This window comes from Mus musculus, chromosome 3 (assembly GCF_000001635.26).
Source record: "Mus musculus strain C57BL/6J chromosome 3, GRCm38.p6 C57BL/6J".
Lineage (NCBI taxonomy): Eukaryota > Metazoa > Chordata > Mammalia > Rodentia > Muridae > Mus > Mus musculus.
Genome location: NC_000069.6, coordinates 94,680,312 through 94,707,414, shown reverse-complemented (window position 1 = coordinate 94,707,414; position 27,103 = coordinate 94,680,312). Strand labels below are relative to the sequence as shown.

At 48.2% G+C, this 27,103-nt stretch overlaps 1 protein-coding gene across 1 annotated transcript; it reads right to left on the bottom strand.

Annotated features, from left to right (window-relative positions):
• Nucleotides 1-3,008: 3,008 nt before the first annotated feature.
• Nucleotides 3,009-13,842, bottom strand: Selenbp2 (selenium binding protein 2). The gene is made up of 12 exons (NM_019414.2): nucleotides 13,753-13,842; nucleotides 10,565-10,621; nucleotides 10,311-10,423; nucleotides 9,925-10,110; nucleotides 9,252-9,372; nucleotides 7,703-7,885; nucleotides 7,299-7,477; nucleotides 5,017-5,095; nucleotides 4,813-4,934; nucleotides 3,836-3,928; nucleotides 3,575-3,693; nucleotides 3,009-3,361 (listed from the first exon to the last, which is right to left on the bottom strand). The coding sequence occupies exons 1-12, from the start codon at nucleotides 13,754-13,756 to the stop codon at nucleotides 3,199-3,201; spliced, it is 1,419 nt and encodes a 472-aa protein (NP_062287.1). The 5' UTR covers nucleotides 13,757-13,842; the 3' UTR covers nucleotides 3,009-3,198.
• Nucleotides 13,843-27,103: the final 13,261 nt, after the last annotated feature.

The window sequence follows — 27,103 nt, the reverse complement described above, 5'->3', positions numbered from 1 at the left end:
TGCAGCAACTCTGGATTGGCCACCACTGTGGTTGCTGGGGAGATTTTTCCGACACTTCCTTCCTCAGCAACCAATATCACAAACACCTGGCAATGGGCTTCATCAGTGGGCACACACATGGGTTCAAAGAACGGTCAGAACATTGGCAGATACACGGGTTCTAGGAGCAGCCAGAGCATTGTGTACCTCTATTTTTCTAAATCAGTGAACCTAGTTCTGCTAACAAAGAAATCTATTTTGCTAATTTCAGGGCTTTTGTGACCTTTTACATTCTGTCAGGATCTTTCAGATGCTGGCCTTGAGCCCATAAAGTTCCATCTGCGTCTGTCTCAGGATGCTGTGATTAATGCATGTGTGATCACATGGAGTTTGGTATATTGTTTTACATTATATGCTTACTGGTTTCTAGAGGGAACTATGAGTTTTCCCAGCCAAGTGCTTCTAGCACTAGCCAGCTACTGATGGGAGCTAACACTTTGAGATGGCTAGACCTGGAAAGCTCATGTGAACGGATAGCAGTACAGGGCCTTGGGAAAGCACAGATCCTAGTTAGGACTCAAAGGTTTGATTTCCATGTGCTGGCCAAACTACTGTTAAGTGGGCAGCTACAACAGCTCGAGGCAGAACGATTCATCTACTCGGGCAGAGCCTGAAGATTTGGGCTCTGCTGGACCTCAATGCCTGTTCTTTCTGCCGGTATCTCCAAGCCTGTTTTTCTCTGATAGACTATTCCTTCCCTTCCTGAGACTGCTCTGTTCCATGCTTGCCCTCAGCTTTTCCTCTGGGTTTGCTTGCTGTTGCTTTTACTTTGCAGTTACAGTGACATAGAAAGGCTAAGGAAAATAACAGGCCAGTGCCATCCATCTCCAGGTTCTTTAAGATTGTTGTGGTCTGTGTTCTCCAGACTATGGGCACCAAATCAGCAGTAGCGACAATAATAACAAAGTAGAAGACTGTTCTTTGTCAGGACATGGAGAGGATGGAGAGGCCCCTCTGCTTAAAAAAACAAAACAAAAGAAAGCCTCAATAACTCTAGCACCATGTTTTTAAAGATTTAGTATTTGAGAGTTCCAGACATGGTTTGATTATATTCATACACAGACACAGAGACGCTTCATAAGACCAGGTGTATCTGCTTATAAAGGATCCTCACGTGAGGACTGGAGAGGTAGCTCAGTGGTTAAAACCATCACTGCTCTTCCAGAGGACCCAGGTTCAGTTCTCAGCACTCACATCAGGCAGCTCACAACACCTGTATCCCCAGCTCTAGTGGATTCTCACATCTCTGGTCTCTACTGGCCTCTTCACTCACAGGCACACACACACAGTTAATAAAAATGGTCACATCTAGGCTTGTTCCTTCTTAGAACAAGGGGCTTAAGGAGAGTCATTGGACCCTCACCTGAGTATCCAGCCCATTGTATGCAATTCTTCCCTAACTGCATGTGGTTTCAAGGTCTTAGAGAGAAGCTAAAATATATAGGAAGACTGAGCAGGGGAGGGGGCTTCACCTATGCAGCAGTGGGGAAGCCATTATATATAGTGGGTGAAGACTTTCAGTACAGTGCCTTTTTGGGTCACCCACACACCTGTTGGTAACCCTTCACCCATGTTCCATAAGGGAGCTTAGGAAACTCACTGGTTTCCCAAGTCAAACATTAGGAGGACAGAGATAATACAGTCCCCCCATTTCAAGGCAAATGTTCTCACCACAAGACGCAAATCAATAATGCTTCTGTGTCTTTTGTCCTTAAGAAGGAAAGAAAACCCTTGGGGCAGTGGTGACATACACCTGTAATCCCAGCATTTGGGAGGCAGAGTCAGGTGGATCTCTGAGTTTGAGGCTACCGTGGTCTACAGAGTGAGTTCCAGGACAGCCAGTGCTGTACAGAAAAAAACCTTTCTTGAAGACAAAACAAAACAAAACAAAACATAAAGAAAAGGAACGAGGGCTGGTGAGATGGCTCAGTGGGTAAGAGCACCCGATTGCTCTTCCGAAGGTCCAGAGTTCAAATCCCAGCAACCACATGGTGGCTCACAACCATCCCTAATGAAAACTGATGCCCTCTTCTGGAGTGTCTGAAGACAGCTACAGTGTACTTACATATAATCAATAAATAAATCTTAAAAAAAAAAAAAAAAAAGAAAAGGAACGAAAACCACTAAGTAGAAGAAAATCATGTCAAAAGGATGTAAAAATGCAAATATGTTTCGTAAAAAGGAACATTTCTGTAAAGATCAAGATGGCCAGATGCTTTTAACAGGATGCTATCTAACGCATGTGAAAGGCAGGACTTCATGTGACATTAACATCTCCAAGGCAATTCTTTTTTTTTTTTTCTTTTGTTGGTTTTTGAAAACAGGGTTTCTCTGTGTAGCCCTGGCTGTCCTGGAACTCACTCTGTAGACCAGGCTGGCCTCAAACTTAGAAATCCACCTGTCTCTGCCTCCCAAGTGCTGGGACTAAAGATGTGTACCACCACTGACTGACCCAAGGCAACTCTTATAAAGGAAAACATGCAATTGGGACTGGCATGCAGTTTCAGAGGTTTAGTCCATTATAAACATGGCTGGATGCAGGCACACACGGTGCTAGAGAAGGAGTTGAGAGTTCTACATCTTGATTCAAAGGCAGCCAGGAGAAGACTATCTTTCACACTGAGTGGAGCCGTAGCATGGGAGACCTCGAAGCTTACCCATACAGTGACACACTTCCTTCAACACACACACACACACACACACACACACATACACACACACACCCCATATACATATGCCAAAATAGTCTAAAACATTGATTGGCATGCTCACCCAGGTTTCCTGTGGCAATCCTCCCCCTAAATGGTTATATATGGTCACAGAACAGAAATGTTTGACAGCATTGGCCTCATGTTGGAATCACTTGCATACACTAGTCACCACAACCCCCTTCAGGGCTTCTCTACACAAGAAACTGGCCATGGCAGAGGACCCAACCCACTCCCCCTCCATCACAGAGTGATCTGAGAGAAGTTTCAGCATTTTATTTCCAGGTGCTTCCAGGAGCTCACTTAAGAAAAGTACAAACAACAAGCAACGGTACAGAGATGCTGCTCTACAGATCTCGCTGGTCTCAGAGTGGCCTTGGAGAGTTGGGGCTGAGAGCAGAGTGAAGCCAGGCAGGCTCAGAATGTGGAGGGGGGCCCCTAGTGTGAGCCTTCAGATCCAGATATCAGAACTGCAGTCACCCCCTGGGTAACGAAGCTCGTGAGCCAGTGCTGGCCCAAGGGGCTCCTTCCCAAAGTCCACCAGAAAGTTGGGGTTCAACTTCAGCCCTCCATTTACTGTGTCTACATCAACTTGAAGCATCACGGAGCCTTCCCTAGAAGAGAAGAAGAGGTAAGCTAGAAGTTGTATGTAGCCAACCCCATACCCCAAGATTTTGTGAGTATAGTTGGTTCCTGGGGATGGGACAGGGTCCGTGGGCCATCTGTATGGTGGGGTACAGTTGGAGTTCCTGATGAGTCTTCGGAAGGCCAAGTGATGCTTGTGGGAGAGGACAGTTGGAGAAATGAGCCCCCACACTGCTTCTCACCTAATGAGGTCAGGGTAAAACTGCTTGTCCCAGTCGCTGTACAGTGATGTAGTGGCGTAAAGACGCTTGCCATCTAAGCTGAGCTGGATCATCTGAGGGCCTCCAGGAATTCGTTTTCCCTTGAGGAAACAAGAGGTCAGACTCCAAGTAACCCCCAAATGGCCTAAGCAACTGGTGCCCACTTGGCATACCAGCTGGATCCCAAAGCATCCAAGAAGATACTCTCGAGCATGACTAGAGGGAGCAGGGAGAAGTTCTCACCTTGACCACTAGGGGCTCCGGCTGACAGGTTAACTCTTGGTCCTCCAGCACTTGCACAGAGCCTCCTCTAACAATGCTGCCCCCAAGGAAGATCTGGAAACAGGGTTCAGAGGGAAAGGGGGACAAAGGTTACAGATGTAGTGATCATCTTAATGATCCAAACTCACTGAGTTTTAGAGTCAGCAAGCCCCCACCACCACACACAGACAGACACACACATACACACACACACACACACATACAGACACACACACCAGAGACACACACACACACACACACATGTACATACACACACACACACATACACACACATACATACACACATACGTGCACACTCACACACACATACACCACCATCACCACCAACACACACACTCTGGGCTGTTTGTGGGGCATTTTAGAGAGATTTAACTGGAAGGGACGATCCACCCTGAATGTGAGTGACACCAGCCCATGGACAGGGATTCTAGACTATCAAAAAGGAGAAGACAGGTGAGTACCAGTAATCAACTCATGCCTTCTGTAAAATACATTTTATCAGCACACCTTCTGACTATGGTGGACTGTACCCCTTCTCAAACCATGGTAGAATAAACATTTCCTTCCTTTGTTTTAGTCAAGTATTTAATCACAGTAACAAGAGTAACTCATATGGGTGTGGACGTTACATTAGAGTTGTTTGCCTTATTAGAATCTCTTTGTGTGTGTGTGTGTTTTGTTTAAGAGACCATCTCACTGTGTAACTCCAGCTGGCCTGAAATTCCAGGCTGGTCTCAAACTCACAGAGATCCACCTATTTCTCTAGGGCTGGCCTTAAAGGTATGCTCCTTCATACCCAGAGACCATCCCTTTCTTGTCAGACACAGTCCCTGTGTTCAGTCATGGCTCTTCAGTCCTGGGCCTGTTCCTTTGCCCACAGTTTTGCGTCTCCTGCTTCTCCCTTATCAGCCCCAAGCAGCTTTTGCTAGTGCCTCTACCTGCCCAGTGAGGCGGGGCTTCTGTGGGTTAGAGATGTCATACTGCCGAATGTCCCCATGCAGCCAGTTGCTGAAGTAAAGGAAGCGGTCATCCAGGGACAGCAGGATGTCGGTGATCAAACCTAAGCAGGATTGAGGGGCTGTAAGGAGTCTATCTCTCTTCCCAAGCCAGGAATCAACCTGCCCTCTCCAGTGGGCACTCACCAGGCATTTCTGGCAACATCCAGCCCTTCACTTTCTTGGAGGGCACTTGGATCACCTTCTCCACTGACCAAGTGCCTTCCTACATTGGGGAAGGGAGAGAACGTACTTATCAGAACTGGGGACAGGGAGGGAACAAATGCTGGGCCTCCTGGCTTGCAGGGAAGGGGACCCCAGCCAGCAGGGCAAAGAGCTTGACTGCCTCACCGTGGCATCACCAATCCCTGTCAGAGTGGCTAACACAGATGCCCACTGAAGGGCTCTAGCAGGTCAGAGCATGGCAAACATGGCGCCAACAGGTTTCGCCTTTCACCCTTCTTCTTGCTAAAAAGTATTCAATTACATTCCTAAAGCTAGTCACCAAGGCCTATTCCGTCGTTTGGACACTTCCCCCTCCTGAGGCTGACCACAAAGGTCCAGCTATCAAAGTATTGAAGTCCAGGCATCAAAGGCCCCCTTGGTCACCTAATTAATATGCCCAATTAAAATTAACCAACTCATCCTAACAAGAAGTTTCTCTTTTACCTTTATAAACTGCCATTTGCCTATGGGCTACATCTGTCTCCTCTCTATCCAGAGGCAGTCCTTTGTCCCTCCAGGGCAAATATCCCTGCTCTCTCCCTTGTTCCTTTCTCTCTTCTCCCTCATCCTACCCCATTCCCTCCATCCCTTCTTCTGTCCCTCGCCTCCTCCTTTTTTTTTTTTTTTTGTCTTGTTTTTTTTTTTTTTCCTTTGTTTTGTTTTGTTGTTTTTTTGATCAGGGTTTTTCTTTGTAGTCCTGGAACTGGATCAGTAAACCAGGCTGGCCTTGAACTCACAGATCTCCTTGCCTCTGCCTGTAGAGTACTGAGATTAAAAGAATGTTCCACCAAGCCCTCTATCTTCTGACTTTGTCTTTTTGTCCCTGCTCTTTGTCCTTCTGGGGCAAATAAATCTCTTTAGTGCCGAGAACTCGGTCTTGTTGTGTTTTGAGTTAATTCCGTTCCTTTCACTCACTAAGTATATTTTTATTTTTCCTTTTTGAGACAGTCTCATGTAGCCCAAGCTGACCTCAGACACTTTGTAGCTGAGGCTAGTCTTGAACTCCTGGTCCTCCTGCCTCCACTTTCCAAGGGCTGGGATCCCAGGTGTCCAGCCTTAGGTTTTGAATGAATTTATCAGTATGGCCAATTAGGTTTCAAGTGTCCCTACCAAAAGTCATGGTGAAATTTAATTACCACTGTGAGGAATTGAGAGGTGAGAATTTTTTTTTTCTTTTTTCTTTTGGTTTTTCAAGACAGGGTTTCTCTGTGTAGCCCTGGCTGTCCTGGAACTCACTCTATAGACCTGGCTGGCCTCGAACTCAGAAATCCTCCTGCCTCTGCTTCCCAAGTGCTGGGATTAAAGGCGTGTGCCACCATGCCCGGCTAAGAGGTGAGACCTTAATTGTGGCTTTTTATTTTTTGGACTTGCAAATCTCCTGCCTCCACCTCCCAAGTGCTAAGGTTACATTTTAACTGGGTAGCTGGGACCTCTTTGTTTTAGTTATTGTTTGTTTTTAACTTAATTTGCTTTTACTTTGTCCTACATACAGGAGTATTTTGCCTACATATATATCTGTGCACCACATGCCTTCCTGGTGCCTGCAGAGGCCAGAGGAGAACTCAGATTGCCTGGAACTGGAGTTACAGGTAGTTGTCAGCCACATGTGAATGCTGGGGATGGAAGCCAGGTCCCCCAGAAGAGTGGCAGATGCTAACTGCTGAGTCAGCTCTCCAGCTTCTGTTTGTCTCGTGAGGCATGGTTTCACTATGTGGGCTTGGGTGGTCTGGAACTTGTTACATAGACCAGGTTGGCCCCCACAAAGCTTCACCTACTTCTGCTCTCCCAAGTGCTGGGGTTAAATACCACTCACCACCTGGTGACTAGTTGGGACCTTTACTTAATTAAGTCAGAGCTCACAGAAGATGGATTCACCCATGAGAATGTTTATGGTTGTCTTGAAAATGAATCAATTAACAAAGCCAATTTGTTATTTGCAGATGATTCTCTCATCCAGTAAAGTCCCTAGAGGCAGAGTTCCCAATGAGAGCTTTTATCAGATGCTATTCCTCAACCTTGGAGGGCCTAGCCTCAGACCTATGAGCTACATAAACCTCTATTCCTTATTCTGCGTATGACACTCAGTTGCTGAGTTACAGCAACAGAAGACAGGCTCAGGCAAGGTAGAAATTAGGAGGTGCTTGTGAGAGAGACTCTCATAGCTGAGTGTTGGGGATGGGGTGGAAGGCAGGGATCAAAGTTACCTCATTCTTGTAGAAGCGCTGGATGTTGGAGCTGAGGGCACAGCCTACAAAACCCTGGGTGGCACTTGGGTCGTGCAGGAAACGGATCTCCAGGGGTATCAGCCCATCTGTCATTTGCAGGGTCTGGATAATCTCATGGCGCTGCCAGTCCCACACAAATATGCGGCTCCCATACAGCCCTGAGCAGGGAGGGGACAGGGACCAGAGGCTGGGCTCAGGTCAGGGTGGGAGGGCATGGGCCGGGGCAGAGTGCCAGCTAGGATGGGGAGCTGGAATGGGCACAGAGGACTCCTGAGCAGATCTGAGCATCCTAAGCAAGACAAGTGCAGATCTGCTGTAGGGTAGAGAGCTGAAAGCAGGGGCTGTGGACTAAGGCCCCTGCCTGCCCTTAGGGTGATTCTCACCAGCCTCCACATGAGCCGGGTTGAAGCCATCTTTGAAGACATTGGGAGCTGCCCATTCAGTGCTGACCATGACATTGTGTCGAGGCTGGTACCAGAAGTCGTAGCCCATTGGAGATGCACCCCCAGGCTTCTCCCATGTCCCTTTCACCTCGAAGGTCTCCCCATCCAGCAGCACAAAACTCCCTGAGCAGGGAAAAGGGGCTTATGTAGAAGTGGTGGGCCATCTCTCTTTCCCACCGGGCTGAAGGTCAGGTGTGGGAACATCCATTTTAGAGATGGCAGGAGTCAGGGAGGCCCTTACTCTGTACTCTTCTAGCAGCTTCACCCTTCTCTTAGAGCGCTTGGGAAAATGTTCTCCCTCTGAACAGAGAGCTCTGGGACTGAACCCTGTAAGTATCACCTGCCCAACCTATCACAACCACTGTGGGTTCTTCTCAGAGTCTAAGCTTTGTTGGTCCAGTAAGAATCCCAAGCAGTGCCAGGCAGTGGTGGCGCTCACCTTTAATCCCAGTACTTGGGAGGCAGATGCAGGCAGATTTCTGAGTTCGAGGCCAGCCTGGTCTACAAAGTGAGTTCCAGGACAGCCAGGGCTATACAGAAAAACCCTGTCTCAAAACAAACAAAACAAACAAACAAAAGAATCTCAAGCAGCTACAGGCAAAGCTCCGGTTCCTTCCAGCCAGCTGTCCTTTGTGCATTCAAATTTCTTCCCTCCCTCCCTTTCTCCTTCCCCCCTCTTCTCTCCCTCTTTCTTGAGACCTGGTTTCTCCATGTAGCTGTCCTAGAACTCACTATGTAGACCAGACTGTCCTTGAACTCACAGAGTCCTTTCTGCCTCTGCCTCCCAAATGCTGAGGCTAAATGTGTGCATCACCATGCCCAGCTATATTAAAAGCTAAAACAAACCAAAGAAACAAACAAAAACCCCCACAACAACAACAACAAACCCAAACAACCAAACAAAAACCACACACACACACATACAAAAAACCCAACAAAACAAAACAACCCATAAGCCAAGGGCTGTGAGGGTTGTTCATGAATTCACAAAGGCCAGAGTTATGTTACATAGGTACTTCTAACTTCACACGCGAGTCCACATCCTTATGGCAGACTCTTGACCATGCAGTTACAGCTTATCCTGTGTGTGTGTGTGTACACTGATGGACTGATGGTTGAAACTGGGACTTCAATAATGTAGGCAAGTGCTCTACCACTGGGTTATAACTCCAGCCTTCTTTTATTTGTATTTTGAGACAAAATCTTGCTAAGTTTCCCAGGCAGGCCTTGAACTTGTGATCTTTCTGCTATGACCTAGAAAATAGCTGAATTTATACCCCATGACCAGACCCATCCTCATCACTGTAGTAATAACTGAAACAACTGATGCCACTCGCTGACATGTTAGATGTTGGATAGGACTCAGCCAGTTCCCCCTGGTGTCTCACTCTATTGCTCCCCAGGCTTTGGTTCTGTTCCCCACACAGTGGGATGCCTTCCACACTTCTTAGCTGCTGAGATTTTACAAGTCCACAGTGCCAGCAGGTACCTTTGCCATTACCCTGGAGATCCCCCAAGGTGTTGACCATGACTTCTCCACTGGCCAGGCAGTGGCTGGTGTGCGTATTGCTCACGTTGCACTTGGCTTGGATTTCACTGGCTTCAATGACCTGGAGAAGGTAAGGAACAGGGTCAGAACTTTACAGAGCCAGAAGTCTCCACTACCTGCTGTCATTCTCCCTGTGGGCCCTGCCTCCTTTTCCTCTCCCTGAGTGAAGACAGCACAAATTCAGTCTGGTAACTTGGAGACCAGCAAGAGAGAGGCAGAGAAACCACCAGTAAGTCTTCAGTCAGAGAGCATTGACATTCCCTTGTCCCTCTTGAAGGCACTCCCATCTCCTGGGGCCCCTCCGAGGCCACTGTTAGCTCTGTACCCTCAGCAGTCAGCTCTGAGCATCTGGTGCAGAGGATGGATATCCAATGACGTGTTGAGAGGAAGCCCTGAGCTAGCTGGCTCTGACACCCTGCTCAAAGAAGAAACCTCCTCTCCTGGCATCCCAGCCCATGCTTGAAACTTGCTTGATGGTGCCAGTTCAGGAGCCCTCTGAAGTGTGCCCTTCCTTCCTGCTGCTGAGTCAGACCCTGTGTCAAATCTGGAGACAGCTAGTCTAAGGGTTGTTGGGCCAGCATGTTCAATAGGGTCACAAGGACGGAGGATATGCCTTGTGCAACTTCGGGGCACGAGGCTCAGAGCCCACATCCACCACGTAGATGCGGGAGGACATGAGACCAGGCAGTATCAGCTTGTTGCGTGACTTCGTGCTGTCCCCAAAGCAGCTGCTGCAGGTGTTCCATCCTGAGTGGTGCAGCTCGTCCTTCAGGTAGGGCATGGGCAACCTGTGGATGACCTAGGATGGAGGACAGGAAGTGCTGATTGCCCAGGTCCTGCCTCTACAGACTCATTTTTGACTAGGCATAGACAGGGTTTCAGTTCAGCACCCTGTGCAATGAATAGCTTGCATTACTGTGAGGACAAAGAAGGGTAGAGGTAGGGAACCGGGGCTGTCGTGGGAGTCTCAGGGGCACTAGTGACCATGCTTCACCTCACCTGGCTATACTGGGGAGACTTAGGGTCTACATCCACAGTGGCCAAATAATCCGGGGCTTCGGTGCCTGTGTTCCGGTAAATGCAGGGCAAGTAGACAATCTCCTCTCGGGGTCCTGGGAAGTAGAAAGCAGGTTGTGGTAATCCACCAGGCAGAGGCAGCTCAGGAAGGATCAGAGGGCTAAAGGTAGATCTGCTGTACCCCAACCCTACCCTGGGGTCTGCAGAGGGATGCCGGCCCTTCGATTTACAATTACCTTTCATGGCCTCCAGAGGGGTGGGGTAACCTGGACCACACTTTGTGCATTTTGTAGCTGTAGAAATAATGGGAACACGTTGGCTGGGGCCTGCTTTGGAGTGTGATTCTCTCTTTATGCAGCCTGTGACACATCTGGCAGGCAAGGCAGACTCACTGCTGCCCCAGGTCCCTACTTCAGCCCCATCACTTTGGCCCAGTACCCCCAACCCATCCCCCAACCCAGTCCCCCATCTCTGATGAGGGTGAGGTGGAAGAGTGGAGCCACATGACCTGGAAGTGGACTGGAGGAGGTGAGGCAGAGCCTGTGTCCTCAGTAATCATAACACTGACTTCGATTCCTGCCGTAGCCTACCTGGCCAGTCTTGGGCAGAACTTGGGCAAATTATCTAACTCAGTTTCCAGTTTGTATGTGAAGAAGAGATAATGAGAGCACCACAGGGGGATGGGCACACGGCCTTAGGGAGGCAGAAGCAGCATGAGTTCAACACTAGCCTTGCTACATAGCAAAAACTGATTTAGGGCTCATGCCTTTAATGCTTTTAATCCCAGCAAGCAGAGGCAGGTGGAGATCCGCAAGTTCAAGGCCAGCCAGGTCTACATAGTTTTGGGGCAGTCAGGGTTACATAGAAAGACCCTGTCTCAAAAAAGCAAAAGTGAGCTAGGAAGGCTCAGCAATTCAATTCCCAGCTACCAGCAAGCACAGAGTTCAGCTCTGGGGAGGTCAGATGCCTCTGACCTCTGAGGGCTGCACCACTCACCAGCGCATACACACACACACACACACACACACACACACACACACACACACACAGACACACACTAAATCTTAAAATCAAACGACCCACCGAGGGAAGCTGCTCAGTGATAGAGCACTTGCCTATCATTGGAAGGTTTTTGGTTCAACATGATAAAACAAAATCCCGGAGGGGCCTCTGTGAGACCTAAACCAAGTAGGCAGCCTTCTGAGGTCTGTTCTGAGGAGCAGCCCTCGAGAATGGGAAGGCTGCATCTTCCACCAAATTCAGCCAGAGCAGGACCCAGAAACTTCCTCCATCCAGCTGGGGTCCTGAGCTGGGTTGCTGGTCACACTCAGGATTACACAATCAATCCAAAGCCAGGGAGTGTGTGTATTTGGTCAAGACTGATGCCAGGCCGGGCTTAGTGGCGCATGCCTTTAATCCCAGCACTTGGGAGGCAGAGACAGGCGGATTTCTGTGTTCGAGGCCAGCCTGGTCTATAAAGTGAGTTCCAGGACAGCCAGGGCTACACAGAGAAACCCTGTCTTGAAAAACCAAAAAAAGAAAAAAAGAAAAGAAAAGAAAAAAGAAAAAAAAGACTGATGCCAGTTGTGTGTCCTTAGGCTTCTTTCTATTTTCCTAGTGATCACAGCTATAGGGAGAGGCCCTTCCGGACCCTACAGTCTGACAAGACAGTTGCCAAGATTCCAGCTTTTTGAGTGTGGGCCAGACTCTGGAGGTTGAACAGGCTCATGTAGGTTGAAAGAAATTCTGAAGTGGAGCTCACAGGCCTGTGCTCTGCCCCTGCCCTGACCCAGGTCCACAAGCAGGCCCGAGAGAGGTTAGAGACATGGTTCAGGCTAAGAGCAATGACTGCTCTTATGAAGACCCCAGATTTGATTCACAGCATCCACATGGTGGTCAAGAACTGTAACTCCAGCCGGGCGTGGTAGCGCACGCCTTTGATCCTAGCACTCAGGAGGCAGAGGCAGGTAGATTTCTGAGTTCGAGGCCAGCCTGGTCTACAGAGTCAGTTCCAGGACAGCCAGAGCTATACAGAGAAACCCTGTGAACTGTAACTCCAGCTCCAGGAGATCTAACACGCTCTCTGGCCTCACACACATCAAGTAAACATGTAAGGAAATAATAAGGAAGCCTCAAGGCCAGAGCAGCCTCTTCTGCACCCAGGAGATCCACATCGAGAAGGTATACGAAGTAGGGAAGCAGTAACAGTGTTGGAGTTGGGGAGCCCGATCTCCCCAAGATCCTTCTGCCTCAGTCTCCTTAGCACTGAGGTGACAGGCATGAGCCACCACACACTGACTTAAAGGGGTGCAACACATGAAGCCCAGCACTCAAGAGGCAGAGGCCAGAGGATCTCTGTCAGCCTGATCTACATACAGTGAGTTCCAGATCAGCCAGAGCTACATAGTGAGACCCTGTCTCAGAAACCAACCAACCAACCAACCAACCACAAACAAACAACCCTAACAACAATAACAACAACAACAAATTCTGTTCTAGGACTCAAGAAATGGCTCAGGGGTGAAGAACACACCCATGGAACTCAGAACTGTCTGACACCTTCTTCTGGCCCCAGTTGGCACTAGATACGTATGTGCTACACATGAACATACAGAAATGTTCATAAAATAAAAACATCATTAAGAAGAGGAGAAAAGTGGAGGAGGTTTATCCCACCACCCAAGGCTTGGTCCAGGCTGCTAGGTCGCCTGGGGCACCATCTTTCTCTGTGTGGCATCCTCCAGTCGTAAGCATTTTAAGCAAGGTCTATGACATTTTGAGTTTGGGGAACCCAGGCAAAGTTCAAGTGGATTTTCTGTGCCAGGATGGCCACTGGTCTTTCTACTAGCCCAGGGAAGAGCCAGCAATAAGGGGAGCAGGGCCTCAACATTCCTTCTGAAACCCAGACTCTCAGACTGATACCCAGGAGCTCGCAGGCAAAAGGATAAGAGGGCTGTGGGACTTGGGAGGGGCGCAGAATCAGGCCCTCAGTGCGCTAGTGTGGCTGCCCCTGACTTCCCCCATTGACTGGTGATATGAAGCAGCTTGAGAGATCCAGGCTGTGATGATTGTTCTTTTGTAACACCCGCCCCCCCAACCCATTGACCCCGTGCTAAAACCAGAATCATATATTTACGAGGGTGACAAGCTGCACTGCCCCTGCCCCTTCCCCTACCGAGGTTGGGTAGGATTCACAAACCACCATTTCTGGCGGTCCCTTTCTGTTCCTTAGAACTTAGGCCAGGCTGAAAAATAGTGTGCATGAAGTTTTCACTTGAGCTGCTATGTGCATGTCTGCAGGGTAGGAACAAGAGTCCAACTCTTTCGTCACTGTCTGCCTCACAGTTCCGGGTCATTTCCTGGAAGGAGGAGGACCCTCCAAACTACAGGCAGCCTACACATGGTTTGAGAGCCTTTTCCTTACCCATGCTGCTGGCTGGCTGACACTCGGGTCCTGCAGGATTTGCCAGGAATGAGCAGAGGCTCAGCAGAGACCAGTGCTGGTATTAAGTGCAGACTGCACAGGTAAGGGGCAAAAGGAGGGAATTTATGCATCTAATTGGGGGAGAGGTGGAGCAAGGGGAGGGACCTGGCTGCCTTCCAGGGTAAACTATAAAGGGCAGCTAACCAGGAAGCTGTCAAGTGGCCTGGCTGTTCAAATTACAGGGTGTGTGTGTGCACACACGCACACTTGTGCACAGGTGTGCACATATGTACGTGTATATACACATGCAAAAAACATCTGAGCCATTAGTGGGTACTTTGGTCTGTATTAAGTTTGTGTGCCTGTGTAGCCTTCTCCTGTGGGTTCCTATCCATGTGCCTTTATGTTTGTGTATGCACAGGTGTGAATTTGTATGTGCTTCCGCCTGGACGTGTATATGCCTGTGTGTGCCCATGTGAGCAGGAACCGTGTGAGAGGAGTGTTTATATGTATGCATTCACATGTTCCTGTGACTTCAAATGCTCGTTTATGTGTCTGGCCATGCCCATGGACATTTCAGGGTACCCACGGTTGAGGACCTGTTTGTTCCCACTGCTGCATCGAAAGCCAGCTTTCTCTGATGATTGTCCTCTTCTTCTAGACATTCATGCTCCAAAAAACAGTTCTGATCACCCAGACCCCTCCCCCAGGCCTTTCCACAGCAGCTGCCCACAGAGCCAAGGCTGAGGGGTGAGCCTAGGTCCCACTTTCCCCAGAACCACTATGAGCCTTGAGCTTTGAAGTGGGAGAAAGCCTAGTGTTTGCTATTACTGCCAATTTCCCTCAGAAACCCCAGGAGGTGAAAGTGAACTAACTCCCCCTCACCACAGAGTCTGCTGCCCTGAGGGGCTGGATGCAGGGTCAGAGAGGAAATCAACAGATGCTACTGTCCCCAATTGGGTGGCGACAGAAAATGTTCAGGGGCACTCCTTGTCTTGGGGTGGGTCCTCTAGCTTGAAGAGTAAGTGTCTGCTCAGGTTGTTAAGCCTGTGGCTGTAATATACATCAGTAAATCATTGCTTGCTGAAGAACTCTTTCTTTTTTTCAGTAATTTATTTATTTTTATTCACTTTGCATCCGGATTGAAGCCCCCCTCCCCCTCCTCTCCACCCAGTCCTGCCCTTATAAATCCCTCCCCCTGTTACTCCCTCCCCTTCTCCGAGGAGAAGGGGAAGCCTCCCCACAACCTTGGGTCACCCCATCCTGGGACATCTAGTCCCAACAGGATTAGACATATCCTCTCTCACTGAGGCCCATTAACAGGGCTCCTCAAAGCTAGGCTGAGGCCTGATCCTGTTAACCCCGTGCAGGGCTGCCCTTCACCTAGGAAAGTGTGGGTTTGAAGGGCTCAGCAGGAGGACTATGTAACCCTCTCTCCCATGGAGCCCGGGCTGCCACTGTCCTCAGTGTGAGGTGCTTGCCCAGGGAAGGCTCCTGTCCACACACTTCAGGGAATCCAACTGTCGGTAGACACTACTTTCATCTTAGATAAAAGCTCTGAAGTGAGCACACCTTTAATCCCAGCACTCAGGAGGCAGAGGCAGGTGGATTTCTGATTTCGAGGCCAGCCTGGTCTACAGAGTGAGTTCCAGGACAGCCAGGGCTATACAGAGAAACCCTGTCTCGAAAAAAAAAAAGCTCTGAAGTGAGGCTCTCATTGAATAGGGAAATGGGTAACATGGGCTCAAGATAACCACCAGAAGAAATCACTCTAGGTACAGTTATGATAGAGAGAAGGGCTATGGTGGCAGGGTTGGAGCTCACGTGACACATTTTAAGCCACCTTTTACTTCTAAAGGAAGAAGCTAGCCCAGCCTGAGAGGAGTTTCTCTGGATTAACTCACCGCATAGAGTATCAGATGTAAATGTATTTTGTGGAAGGGAAGAAAGGAAGGTGTGTGTTGCAGGGTGTGTGTGTGTGTGTGTGTGTGTGTGTGTGCGCGCGCAAAACAGGGCTCAGTGCACTGGTCACCTTCCTTCAGAAGTCTGTCAGAAAGGTCATTTCCCCAACATAAAGTTCCCCAGCCTAGGTGTGGTAGCACACTCCTGTAATCTCAACATGGAGTCAGAGGCCAGCCTGGTCTACACAGTAAATGCCAAGCTAGACTTTCTGTGGATTCAAGGCATCAGCTTCTAAACCTGGAGTTTACAAAAGTTCACTGAAAACGATGTAAGTGGGGGCTGGAGATACATTTAGCTCAGTGTTTAAGAGCATTTGCTGCTCTTGCAGATGACATAGGTTCAGTTCCCAGCACCCAACAATGGGTGGCTCACAAGCAATGCAAATTCCAGGAAATCTAATGCCCTCTTCTGGCCTCCATGGGCACATGGTGTATATCCATACCTTCAGTCATACACATACAGGTTAAATAAATAAATATATTTTTAAATGATTTAAGGGGGTAGACAAAATGAATCAAAAAAATGAATCTCTTGCCTTGCTGTGGTATCTTCTTCACTGTCCACCATCAGCCAGTCAACAAAGCTGGCCTAGTGTGTGCATCTGCCCTGAGGCTGCAAAGCTGACCTAGTGTGTGCAGCTGTCCTGGGGCTGCAAAACTGGCCTAGTGTGTGCACCTGCCCTGAGGCTGCAAAGCTGACCTAGTGTGTGTATCTGCTCTGAGGCTAAACTGGCCCAGTGTGTTCATCTGCCCTGAGGCTACTAAGTTGGCCTAGTGTGTGCATCTGCCCTGAGGCTGCTTCCTTACTTGCCCTCCTAAGTCAATAAATCCAAAGGACACACTTTGTCCTTGAATCTGTTTTGACAATGAGCTCATTCCTAGCCCTGCACTCTGACCTGACTGGTCTTGGCAGTTTCTCCATAGCACTCCTAACTTCTGTCTGCTGTTTTTCTCACTGACATCTTGCTTCAGAGCTAATGAAGCTGTTTTAGGGAGAAGTTGTCCCAATCCAGTCCAGGGAGAGAAGCCAGCTACCAACAGAATCACCCCAGGGCCTTGGGCTTCCACAGTGGGGCTGGAAGGACCTCTTCCCATTCCCAGCAGCAGCTGCTGCCGGTCCTTCTCAGGAGCCGAAGGGCTCACTCCCCAGTCTAGCATGCCCTTCTCCAGAAGCCAACCAGGCTGATGTGGTATTCACAGCGAGTGGTGGTAGCTAGGACATCCCCAAAGCTAACCTTGTGTGCTGCCAGCCATCCAGTACCCCACCACAGCAATGGGCTCGGAGGACCAGGGGGCGGAGCCTGCATTTGTTGCTGTTGTTTCTAAGCCCAGGCCATGGCAGCTATGGAGGAGACAGAGGATCTAGCGTCTGGTTAATATTGCTTGTGAACTTCGGCCCTGGGCTCTGAGAACAGAAGTGGAGGCCCTGACACGGGGCATGCCACAGGAGGTCAGGCTGCTACCTGGGCACCTTCTTACACTCACCTTCAGCCAGACTCCTTGGGCCCATTTAACAGGCTTTGAAATGGGCAAGATGGGAGGATGGTGAAAAAAAAATTAAAAAAAGAGAAGGGAGGGAGACACTAGAGCTGATGCTCAAAAATAACTTACAGTGAGAAGACAACAAACAAACAAACAAACAAACAAACAAAACTGTGCCTGGTGGTCAAGCCTGCAATTCTGTGTCACTGGAGGCTGCCATATAAGAATCATGAATTCAAAATCTCAGAGTCTGATGGCTGTTCTTGGCTGTCAACTTGACTACATCTGGAATTAACTAAAACCCAAAAATGGAGGAGCACACCTGTGAGGTGTTTGTTTTGGGGGGGCATAATTTGAAGCGGGAAGATCCACTTCTAATCCAGATCTTTGAGGCAGGAAGACCCAATGCTCATCTGGGCCAGGCTTTCTGCTGCATGCCTATGTCAGGCCAGGGAAGAAGGATGCTTTTGTCTCGTTGCCTGTTTTTTCTCAATTGGGTCCTAGGCTGAATAAAATGGAGAAGGCTGGCGGCAAGCCTCCAGCTCCCGAGTCTCCCTGAACACAGGTACACTGTGAGAAGGTGCTTCAAGGTCTGCCTCTTTGACTCCCTGCCGTGTTTCTTTTAAAGATTTATATGTATGAGTATTTGTCTGCAATTATTGTGCACCAGGTGCATGCCTAGTGCCCAAGGAAGCCAGAAGAGACTATTGGAGCCCTAGAACTGGAGTTACAGATGGCTGTGAACCACCATGTGGGTGCTGGGCGTGGAACCCAGGTCCTCTGCAAAAACAGTAAGTGCTTTTAACTGCTGTTATCTCCCCAGCCCCAACCCTCCCTTTTTGTTTTATGTCATTGGCTGCTTCTGCTTCTGCTTCTGCTTCTGCTTCTGCTTCTGCTTCTGCTTCTGCTTCTGCTTCTGCTTCTGCTTCTGCTTCTGCTTCTGCTTCTTCTTCTTCTTCTTCTTCTTCTTCTTCTTCTTCTTCTTCTTCTTCTTCTTCTTCTTCTTCTTCTTCTTCTTCTTCTTCTTCTTCTTCTTCTTCTTCCTTCTCCTCCTTCTCCTTCTTCCTTCTTCCTCCTTCTCTCCTTCTCCTTCTTCTCCTTCTTCTCCTTCTTCTCCTCCTTCTCCTCCTTCTCCTTCTCCTCCTTCTCCTCCTTCTCCTCCTTCTCCTTCTCCTTCTCCTTCTCCTTCTCCTTCTCCTTCTTCTTCTTCTTCTTCTTCGAGACAGGGTTCTTCTGTGTACTTCTGGTTGTCCTGGAACTCTCTCTGTACACCAGACTGGCCTTGAATCCAAAGATCCACCTGTCTCTGCCTCCCAATTGCTGGAACTAAAAGCATGCACTGTCACAACCTGGCCCTGTCTTGCTCTTTTTAAATTAATTATTAGCTAATTAATTAATTTCTGAGCCAGGGGTTCTCTGTGTATTCACGCTGTAGACTAACTAGGCTGGCCTCAAACTCAGAGATCTACCTGTCTGTCTCCTAAGTACTGGGCTAAAGACATGAGCTACCACCGTCTAGCTTGATTTATTTATTTATTTATATTTCATGTGCATTGGTATTTTGCCTGTATGTATGTCTATACGAGAGTGTCAGTCCCCTAGACTCTTGACTTTACAGAGAGCTGTGAGCTTGCATGTACATTCTGGGAACTGAACTCAGGCCCACGGGTGCTCTTAACAGCTGAGCCTCTCCCCAGACCAGCCCTTCCATTTTTTAAAAAAAAGATTTATTTATTTTTATATATATGAGTGTACACCATCACCATCTTCAGATACACCAGAAGAGGACATCAGATCCCAATACAGATGGTTGTGAGCCACCATATGGTTGCTGGGAATTGAACTCAGGACCTCTGGAAAAATAGTCAGTGCTTCTAACTCCTGAGCCATCTCTCCAGCCCAACCCTCCCATTCTTCAGTTGCTTTTGTAGAGTATTTTTTGTCACAACAGGAAATGAGTAAGGCATCTTGTAAGAGTGAGGATCTGAGTTTGGTCCTCAGTACTGGCACAAAAAGCCAAGGTCAACTTCTGTGCACTGTACCTGCATACCCAGGTGCACATAGGACCAGCATAGACACTTACCCACAAAAGACAAGATATAGGGAGGGAAAAATGAGTAATTGGCTTGCATCAATACATCTATCTAGTCTTTAGGACAGACCATCCTCTTGGTGCCTGTGAGGAGGTGAAGGGCCCAGACAGGGTCAAGGCCACTGGGAGATGCAGAGCAGGAGGCTTAACAGCCTCCCTGACCCGGGACATACAGTTCTTGCAGCCCGGCAGAGCTCTCTGTGTTTCCTTCGCTTTTTTTTCTGTCTTGAGGGGAAAGGGAGCCTGGGAGGTGGAAGATCCTGAAGAAATATTAAGACTATGGGGGTTCGTTTCTTAGAAGTCCCAGGACAGACACCCTGGTTCTCTGTGAGGGAACCGAAGTGAAGAAGTGGCTGTGTACAGGACTGAGAAAGGAGGTCTTCATGGTGGAACAGTGAGGCCTGGGCAGACCCTGGGCAGAGCTCTGCCGGGCTGCAAGAACTGTGTGTCCCGGGCCAGGGAGGCTGTTAAGCCTCCTGCTCTGCATCTCCCAGTGGCCTTGACCCTGTCTGGGCCCTTCACCTCCTCACAGGCACCAAGAGGATGGTCTGTCCTAAAGACTAGATAGATGTATTGATGCAAGCCAATTACTCATTTTTCCTCCCTATATCTTGTCTATCCCAGTGGTACCTGCTGTCACCTACCTGGAGCAGATGAAGGAGGGGAGGGGTTCCCATTGTCATTTTATATACTTTGTGTGTGTGTGTTTTTTTTAAATAAGCACGTGGTCCTTTTGTAAGGAAAAGCTCAAATAAAAGCATTAAGGGAAAAATATAAAGTCAGCATATGACTAGTTTTATGTCATCTTGACCCAAGCCAGAGACATCAGAGAGGAGGGGATTGCCTTCATAAGATTGACCTATAGGCAACCCTGTAGGGCATTTTCTTAGTTAGTGATTGATGGTTATTGTGTGTGGCAACTTTTCTGGTCTGGAGATCCTGGGTGCTATAAAAAAACAGGCTGAGCAAGCCATGAGGAGCAAGCCAGTAAGCATCACCCCTCCATGGCCTCGAATCAACTCCTGCTTTCAGGTTCCTGCCCTGTGTGAGTTCCTGCCTTGGCTTCCTTCAATGAATTATGGTCAAGATAGTAACCTAACTAAACCCTTTCCTTCCCAGCTTGCTTTCTGCCATAGTGTTTCATTACGGCATAATAAGTGTAACTAAGGCAGTGTAGCGTGCCCTGTTCTGCAGGGTCGTCTGATATGTAAAGTGTGAGAAGGTTTGTATGTGCAGAATATCTGGAACATGAAGACACAGCGTGTAGAGGCTTGAGGCAGGCCTGGCTGCACAGGTTGAGATCTTTCCCAGCTATGTGGAGTTTTGAATTGTGTCCTATTCATTTTTCCTCATATGAAAGGACCAAGTACACACCCTCAGAGGAAGGGAGCACTGGAGACTAAAAATACCTGTTGCCCAATGTGGCTGACACCAGGCCAGGCCAGGCTCTCAACAGTTAGTTTAAGCACAGCCCTGGGCAAACTCAGTGGAAGGCAGCATGTTTCTTTGTTTTACTTTTGAACCCATTTCCCCACAATTTACCTTGTGGTTTTTTTTTTCTGAACAACAATGAGTTCACACCCTGGTGCTCAGGATAACACCAGGCTCCTGTGGAGAGCTGATTGGGAGAGCAACCACAGGACAGTGTTTTATCTCCAAATACTTACAAGTACCATCCTATCTGGCTATTACTGGTGCTTCAAACTCAGCATCTCCAGTTTCTTTCTTTGTGTTTAGGGCAGCTTCCTTTCACCTCTGGGCTGCAGTCTTATCTCTGGGGCAACTCTTTAAATTCCTAGTAGTGCACCATGGCTTGGTTTTTTGTTTTGTTTTGGTTTTTGGCTTTTTTTGTTTTTGTTTTTTGTTTTTGTTTTGTTTTTTTTATCAGAACCGGCCTCATAGCGAGCAGAGCTGAGTGGGGGCTGTGGCCTCATGATTAGGCTCCGGTGTTCGGTGTTTTAAAAAGCAGTTGTTGGGCTGGGGAAATGGGTCAGTTTGGTGAAACCTTGTCATACGTGTGAGAGGACCTAGGTTTGAATACAACACGCGTGAAGCCAGGAGCAGTTGTGTGTATTTGCATTTCCAGTTCCCCGGAGGAGAGATGTGGGGTGGAGACAGGAAAGTTCTAGGCACCTAAAAACTAGAGACCCTGTCAAATGAGGGGCAAGCTGAAGACTGATACCCAAGGTTGTCCCCTGACTTCCAAAAATGTTCCATGACACCAAACCACCCATGTTCACACACATGAATGTGCGCACACATACACATCAGACGCAAAAAAAAAAAAAAAAGCAAGTAAAAGCAATTATTTGCTGGAAGTGCAGCCCAGTGGTGGGACCCACCATGCCTGAGGCTCTGAGTTCAAAATCCCACACAACACAAAAAGGGGTGAAAAAACCCAATTGTTCTTTTCTCAAATTTCCCTCTGTCTTTCACAAGTAAGTCTGTTCTCCATTCATTCTAAGTTAACACATCATAAAGCCACCACCCTGCTTGTACACAGACAATTAATCGAGAGCCAGGTATGGGGACTCAGGCCTGTCTGATCCCAGGAATTGGAGATCAGGAGTTCTGGGTTCTCCTCAGCTACACAGCCATTTCAAGGCCAGCCCAGGCTACATGAGACCCCCATCTTAAAAACAAACACACAGAAAGCCTCAAACAAAACAACAAAGATCTGGCTGGAGAGATGGTTCAGCGGTTAAGAGCACTGACTCCTCTTCCAGAGGACCTGAGTTCAAATCCCAGCAACCACATGGTGGCTCACAACCATCCGTAATGGGATCTGATGTTCTCTTCTGGTGTGTCTGAAGAGAGCAACAGTGTACTCACATAAAATAAATAAATCTTTAAGAAAAAACCCAAACAACAAAGATCAATCAAAAGTTGTATTTTGATATAGTAAGTGGGAAAGGCCTTATGTAAGACCCCCTTTCGGGGACCCCCACTCTAGCCTCGGGAGAGAGAGAGAGAACCCAAAGAAACACCAGAATCCTTTCTTGTGGTAAACACATGAGGCAGTTTAATGACAGAGCTCTGGGTCGAAACGTATCTCATGCAGGAGACAGTGGATTCGACCCCGAGGCTCGAAAACTAGGGGTTTTATGGGGTAAGGGGATTAGGGGTGTGGAAGTCAGCATTGCAACACACTATTGGCTTATTCAAACATCAGCAGAAAGATTACATGTACATGCAGGGTGTCAGAGTTCTGTGAATTGTTGACTCAGTTCAGATAGCCCTGTTATGTCCTCACATTCCCCTTTATCTTATGGTCAAGCTGTTCCAGGGAATGTTTTAACTACAGGGCATACCCAGGTTTGTTTTTCTTTTTTCTCAGCCCCAGGCAGCCTCTAGGCTCACAAACAACCAGTAATTTCTGAATACTTTACATGACTTACAGGTCTTGAAATTTCATCTTTCTTTCATTCCCCTCTTCTTCTACTAAGTAATTCTAATCTTAGAATTTTAGAGGACTGTTTCTCCTCACTCCTCCTCTATCTGAACAATAGGTTGGTATTGTCGTTGCAAAACCATAAGTTTAACTGCATCTATTCTATTCTGGATAAAAGCAATCCCTCTATTTATTATACAGGGGCCAAAAAGTAAAATCAAGCATATAATAAGAACTGGCCCAGCTAAGGCAGAAATTAGAGTGGCCATCCACAGAGACCGGGAGTACCATGACTGTTAGGCCTCTTGGTCTCGCCTTCTCCATTCGAGTCTTTCCCTCAGCTTTTGCATAGATAGAGTCTCTCACTATCCCAGTGTGATCTGCATAAAAACAGCATTCTTCTTTTAGGGCTGCACACAGTTCCCCTTCTTTTAGGAACAGCAGATCAAGGCCTCTCCTATTCTGTAGCACCACTTCTGATAGCGAGGACAAAGATTTCGCTAAAGCATTAATAGATTTTTCTAACATTTCTAGGTCTTCATTAACAGTATCTCTTAAAGATTGGATCCCTTGTTTACCTTCAATCAAGGCCGATACTCCTGTTCCCACTCCCACTGCCATCCCAATGCCCAGGAATGTGGCTAGGGTTAAGGTAATTGGTTCTCTTTTAAATCTTTGACTAGAATGTTTCCTCTAGACTAGATGCAGAATGATAGTACACTCGAGGTAACAGTTGGATCATAACACAGAAATCATGAGAAGATTCAAAAACCTTAGTTGATACACAGGGGGTGAGCCCTATGTTACAGGCCCACCAGCCAACCTTAGACAGCACAAGGTAATAGTTAGTTTCTGTTTTAGACACAGACTGAATTCGGCCGCACAGATGTTTGTGGATAGGAGGGGGAGTACCTATACAGAGGCCTGGGTTTCTTGCCGATACTTCAGCTAGGGTCAGTTTCTGTCCTGTTCCTTATGAGCAGGAAGTATGGCTGCTGGTTTTATTGAAATCTCCATTAAAACCAATTCCTTCATAATAAGGGGAGCTCGAGATAGCCAACAGTCCTCAGTAGCATCCGGATTTGTTCTGTTAAGGGCATAAAAAGCTCCTCTCACTAAGTTAAACATTCTCTGTCCCGTTGAAGGGTTTGTGGAGGCAATAGTCAGAGGGTTTTGTGGAGCAGCAGTGGGTGTGGTAATATTAAAGGGGCCCGTGGTCATCTGGACAGGCTGAATGGTTATTGGAACCGGGGGTTTGGATCTGGCAGGGGGGCCCTGCTCGAGAAGGACTTTGTTGGGCCCCATGGATGCTACAGCCGGGTCTCCCACTGTCAGTCTAATCTTGAAAATGAATCCAGGGTCTCTCGTTGGAGCATATACTCGCTAACCCCACCTATTTCCCTTAAGCCAACTCTGATGATCTTATCTCCCTTTCTCAGTGAATTTTATAAGCATGGGGTTGCAGTCTTTGCCTTTGCATGGTCCAGAGGGGCTGTTTTTATAGGCACACCTGTTCTCCGGATATTTAGAGCTGTTTCTCTCACCTTGATTTGGCCCATCGGAGTTACTGCCCCATTTTACCGTGATCAGATCCCAGGTAGAGGAAGGGTTCCAGTAGGCTTGTCCTGTTGTTTCACATCCCCATTTACCACAAAAAAAAAAAAAAAAAAAAAAAAAAACTTGATGCCCCTCCACACTCCTGTTGAGCCTTCGGCTTTGACCTTGGCCAGGGCAAACATAGAATTCTGCAGCTCTAAGGTTAGCTCGGTAGAACTGCCCTGATGTGCTCCCATATGTGCTCCCCACCCCACTCAGGACTCATCGTTTTTCAGAGGGTGGGTTATTGAGATCTGTATGATCAGGGAGGTCCCAGGCAGGCGATCCCGCCGCTAACTTACAAATATCAGATGTGAGGTCAGGCCACCAAGTCCACGGGGGGTGCACTGCGGTGGTCGCCCACACAATGCTCCCCTGCTCATTAAGCACTTCCCAAGTTTGCTGAAAAGGGGGTGTGGGGGTTAAAGTCTTTTGGGATTGCTCCTGCGAAGCAGGCGCAGCTTAAGAGGGTTAGCAGTCTTTTCCAGGGACCATTCATTCTGGCCAGCCCCCAGGGGAGCCTTCTTGACATGAGGCGCATGAACCCAGGCGGGGATTCCTTCTACTTTAACGGCGGTGGGTGTCGTTAACAGCACCAGGTAGGGTCCTTTCCACCATGGCTCAAGGTTCCCCGCTCCATGTCTCCTTACCAGGACAGCGTCTCCTACTTCAAAGTGATGTGGCACCTGCGTATCACCGGCAACATAGGTTTCTTTTAACTGTTCCCAAACCTCCCTTCTTACTGTTTCAAGAGCCTTGAGCCGGGCTAAGAGGCGAGAAGAGGGGATGAGGATACATCTGGGCAAGGTTTACTCCCTACTGTCACATAAATGGGTGGAGGCACCCCATACATTAGTTCAAAAGGTGTTAGACCATAAGCTCCGGAGTGTTCTGGGCCCTAAATAAAGCATAAGGGAGGAGGGCTGTCCAATCATTCCCGCCGGTCTCTGAGGCTATTTTTGTCAAGATCTCCTTGAGAGTTCTGTTCATTCTCTCTACCTTACCTGAACTCTGGGGTCGGTATGTGCAATGTAATTTCCAATTCGTCCCCAATTGTCTGGCCAAACCCTGACTTACCTGAGAGACAAAGGCAGGCCCATTGTCTGACCTGATTATCTTGGGTACTCCGAAACGAGGGAGAATTTCTTCTAGTATCTTCTTGGCTACCATGGTGGCTGTCTCTTTCTTGGTGGGAAACGCTTCAACCCACCCAGAGAAGGTATCTATAAAGACTAACAGATATTTATTTCCGTACTGGGCTGGTTTTACCTCAGTAAAGTCAGTTTCCCAGTAGGTCCCAGGTCTGTCTCCCTGCAAACACCTTCTGCCAGGGAGCCTGCTAGATCCAGCATTGGTGAGCGTACAGGTCTTGCATCTTCTCACCAAGTCTTCTGCAGCCTTTTGTAGTCCAGGAATGTGATAAGGGGACCTACTGACTAATTTTATCATCTTTTTAGATCCCAAATGTGTGAGATGGTGTATGTCAGCTAAGTACTCTAGCCCCTCTTCTTCTGTGAGAACTTTTTTTTCTTTTTCTATTTCAGCAAGTTGGGGTGCAGTTTTAATTACCAGAGTCATTGGCCCTTGGGCTGCTTCTTTAGCCACTTGGTCTGCCATCTGATTTCCCTTTTCTACTGGTTCGGTTCCTTTTTGATGCCCTAGGCAATGGATGATCGCTATCTTGAGAGGCAGATGAACAGCCTCCAACAGTCCAAGGATCTCTTCTTTGTTCTTAATGCCTTTTCCAGAGGAGGTCAATAAGCCCCGCTGCTTATAGATTGCTCCATGGACGTGAGCCGCAAGGAAAGCATATCGGCTGTCAGTGTAAATATTGATAGTCTTACCCTGTGCCAGCCTCAAAGCCTGGGTTAGAGCGATGAGCTCTGCTTTTTGAGCTGAAGTTCCCTCAGGTAGGCTTCTGGACCATATAACAGATTTTCCATCTACTACCGCTGCCCCGGCCCTCTGCTTACCTTCTATCACAAAACTGCTTCCGTCAGTGAACCAGGTTGTTGCTCCTGGCCACAGCTGGTCAGTGAGGTCCGGTTTCTTCTGCCAATATCTCCTCGCAGTTGTGCACGGGAGTTTTGTTAGTTTTGGGTAATAAAGTGGCGGGGTTAAGGATGCCAGGAGAAGCGAAAGTCACTCGCTCAGTCAATAGCAAGCTTTGATAGTGAGTCATTCGGGTGTTAGTCATCCACCAGTCTGGTGGTTGCCTAATAATGCTCTCGAGAGAGTGTGGGGCCACTACAGTAACATTCTGGCCCATAGTCAGTTCATCAGCATCTTTTACCAGCACCGCGGTAGCTGCTATCGCTCGTAGGCATGACGGCCATCCGCTAGCTACAGGGTCCAATTTTTTTGATAGATAAGCTACTGGGCGCTTCCAGGCCCTAGGGTTTGAGTAAGGACCCCGCAGGCTACCCCGTTCCTCTCATCGATATATAAGGTAAATGGCTTATTTAAATCTGGCAGTGCTAGGGCAGGAGCTTGTAGCAAGGCATTTTTCAGAGTCTCAAAAGCAGACTGATGTTCTTGGGTCCAAATGAATTCCTCCTCTCCTTGGTTAGGGGGTACAGTGGGGCTGCCAGGGTGGTGAACCCTGGGATCCACAATCTACAGAATCCTGCTGTCCCCAGGAACTCTCTTACCTGGCGAGGGGTGGTCGGAGTTGGGATTCGCATCACTGTCTGTTTTCTGGCGTCAGTGAGCCACCGCTGTCCATTCCTCAGGATGTATCCCAAGTAGGCCACCTCTGTTCAGCATAACTGCGCCTTTTTAGCCGAGGCTCGATACCCCAACTCCCCCAACTCGACCAGGATGTTTTGG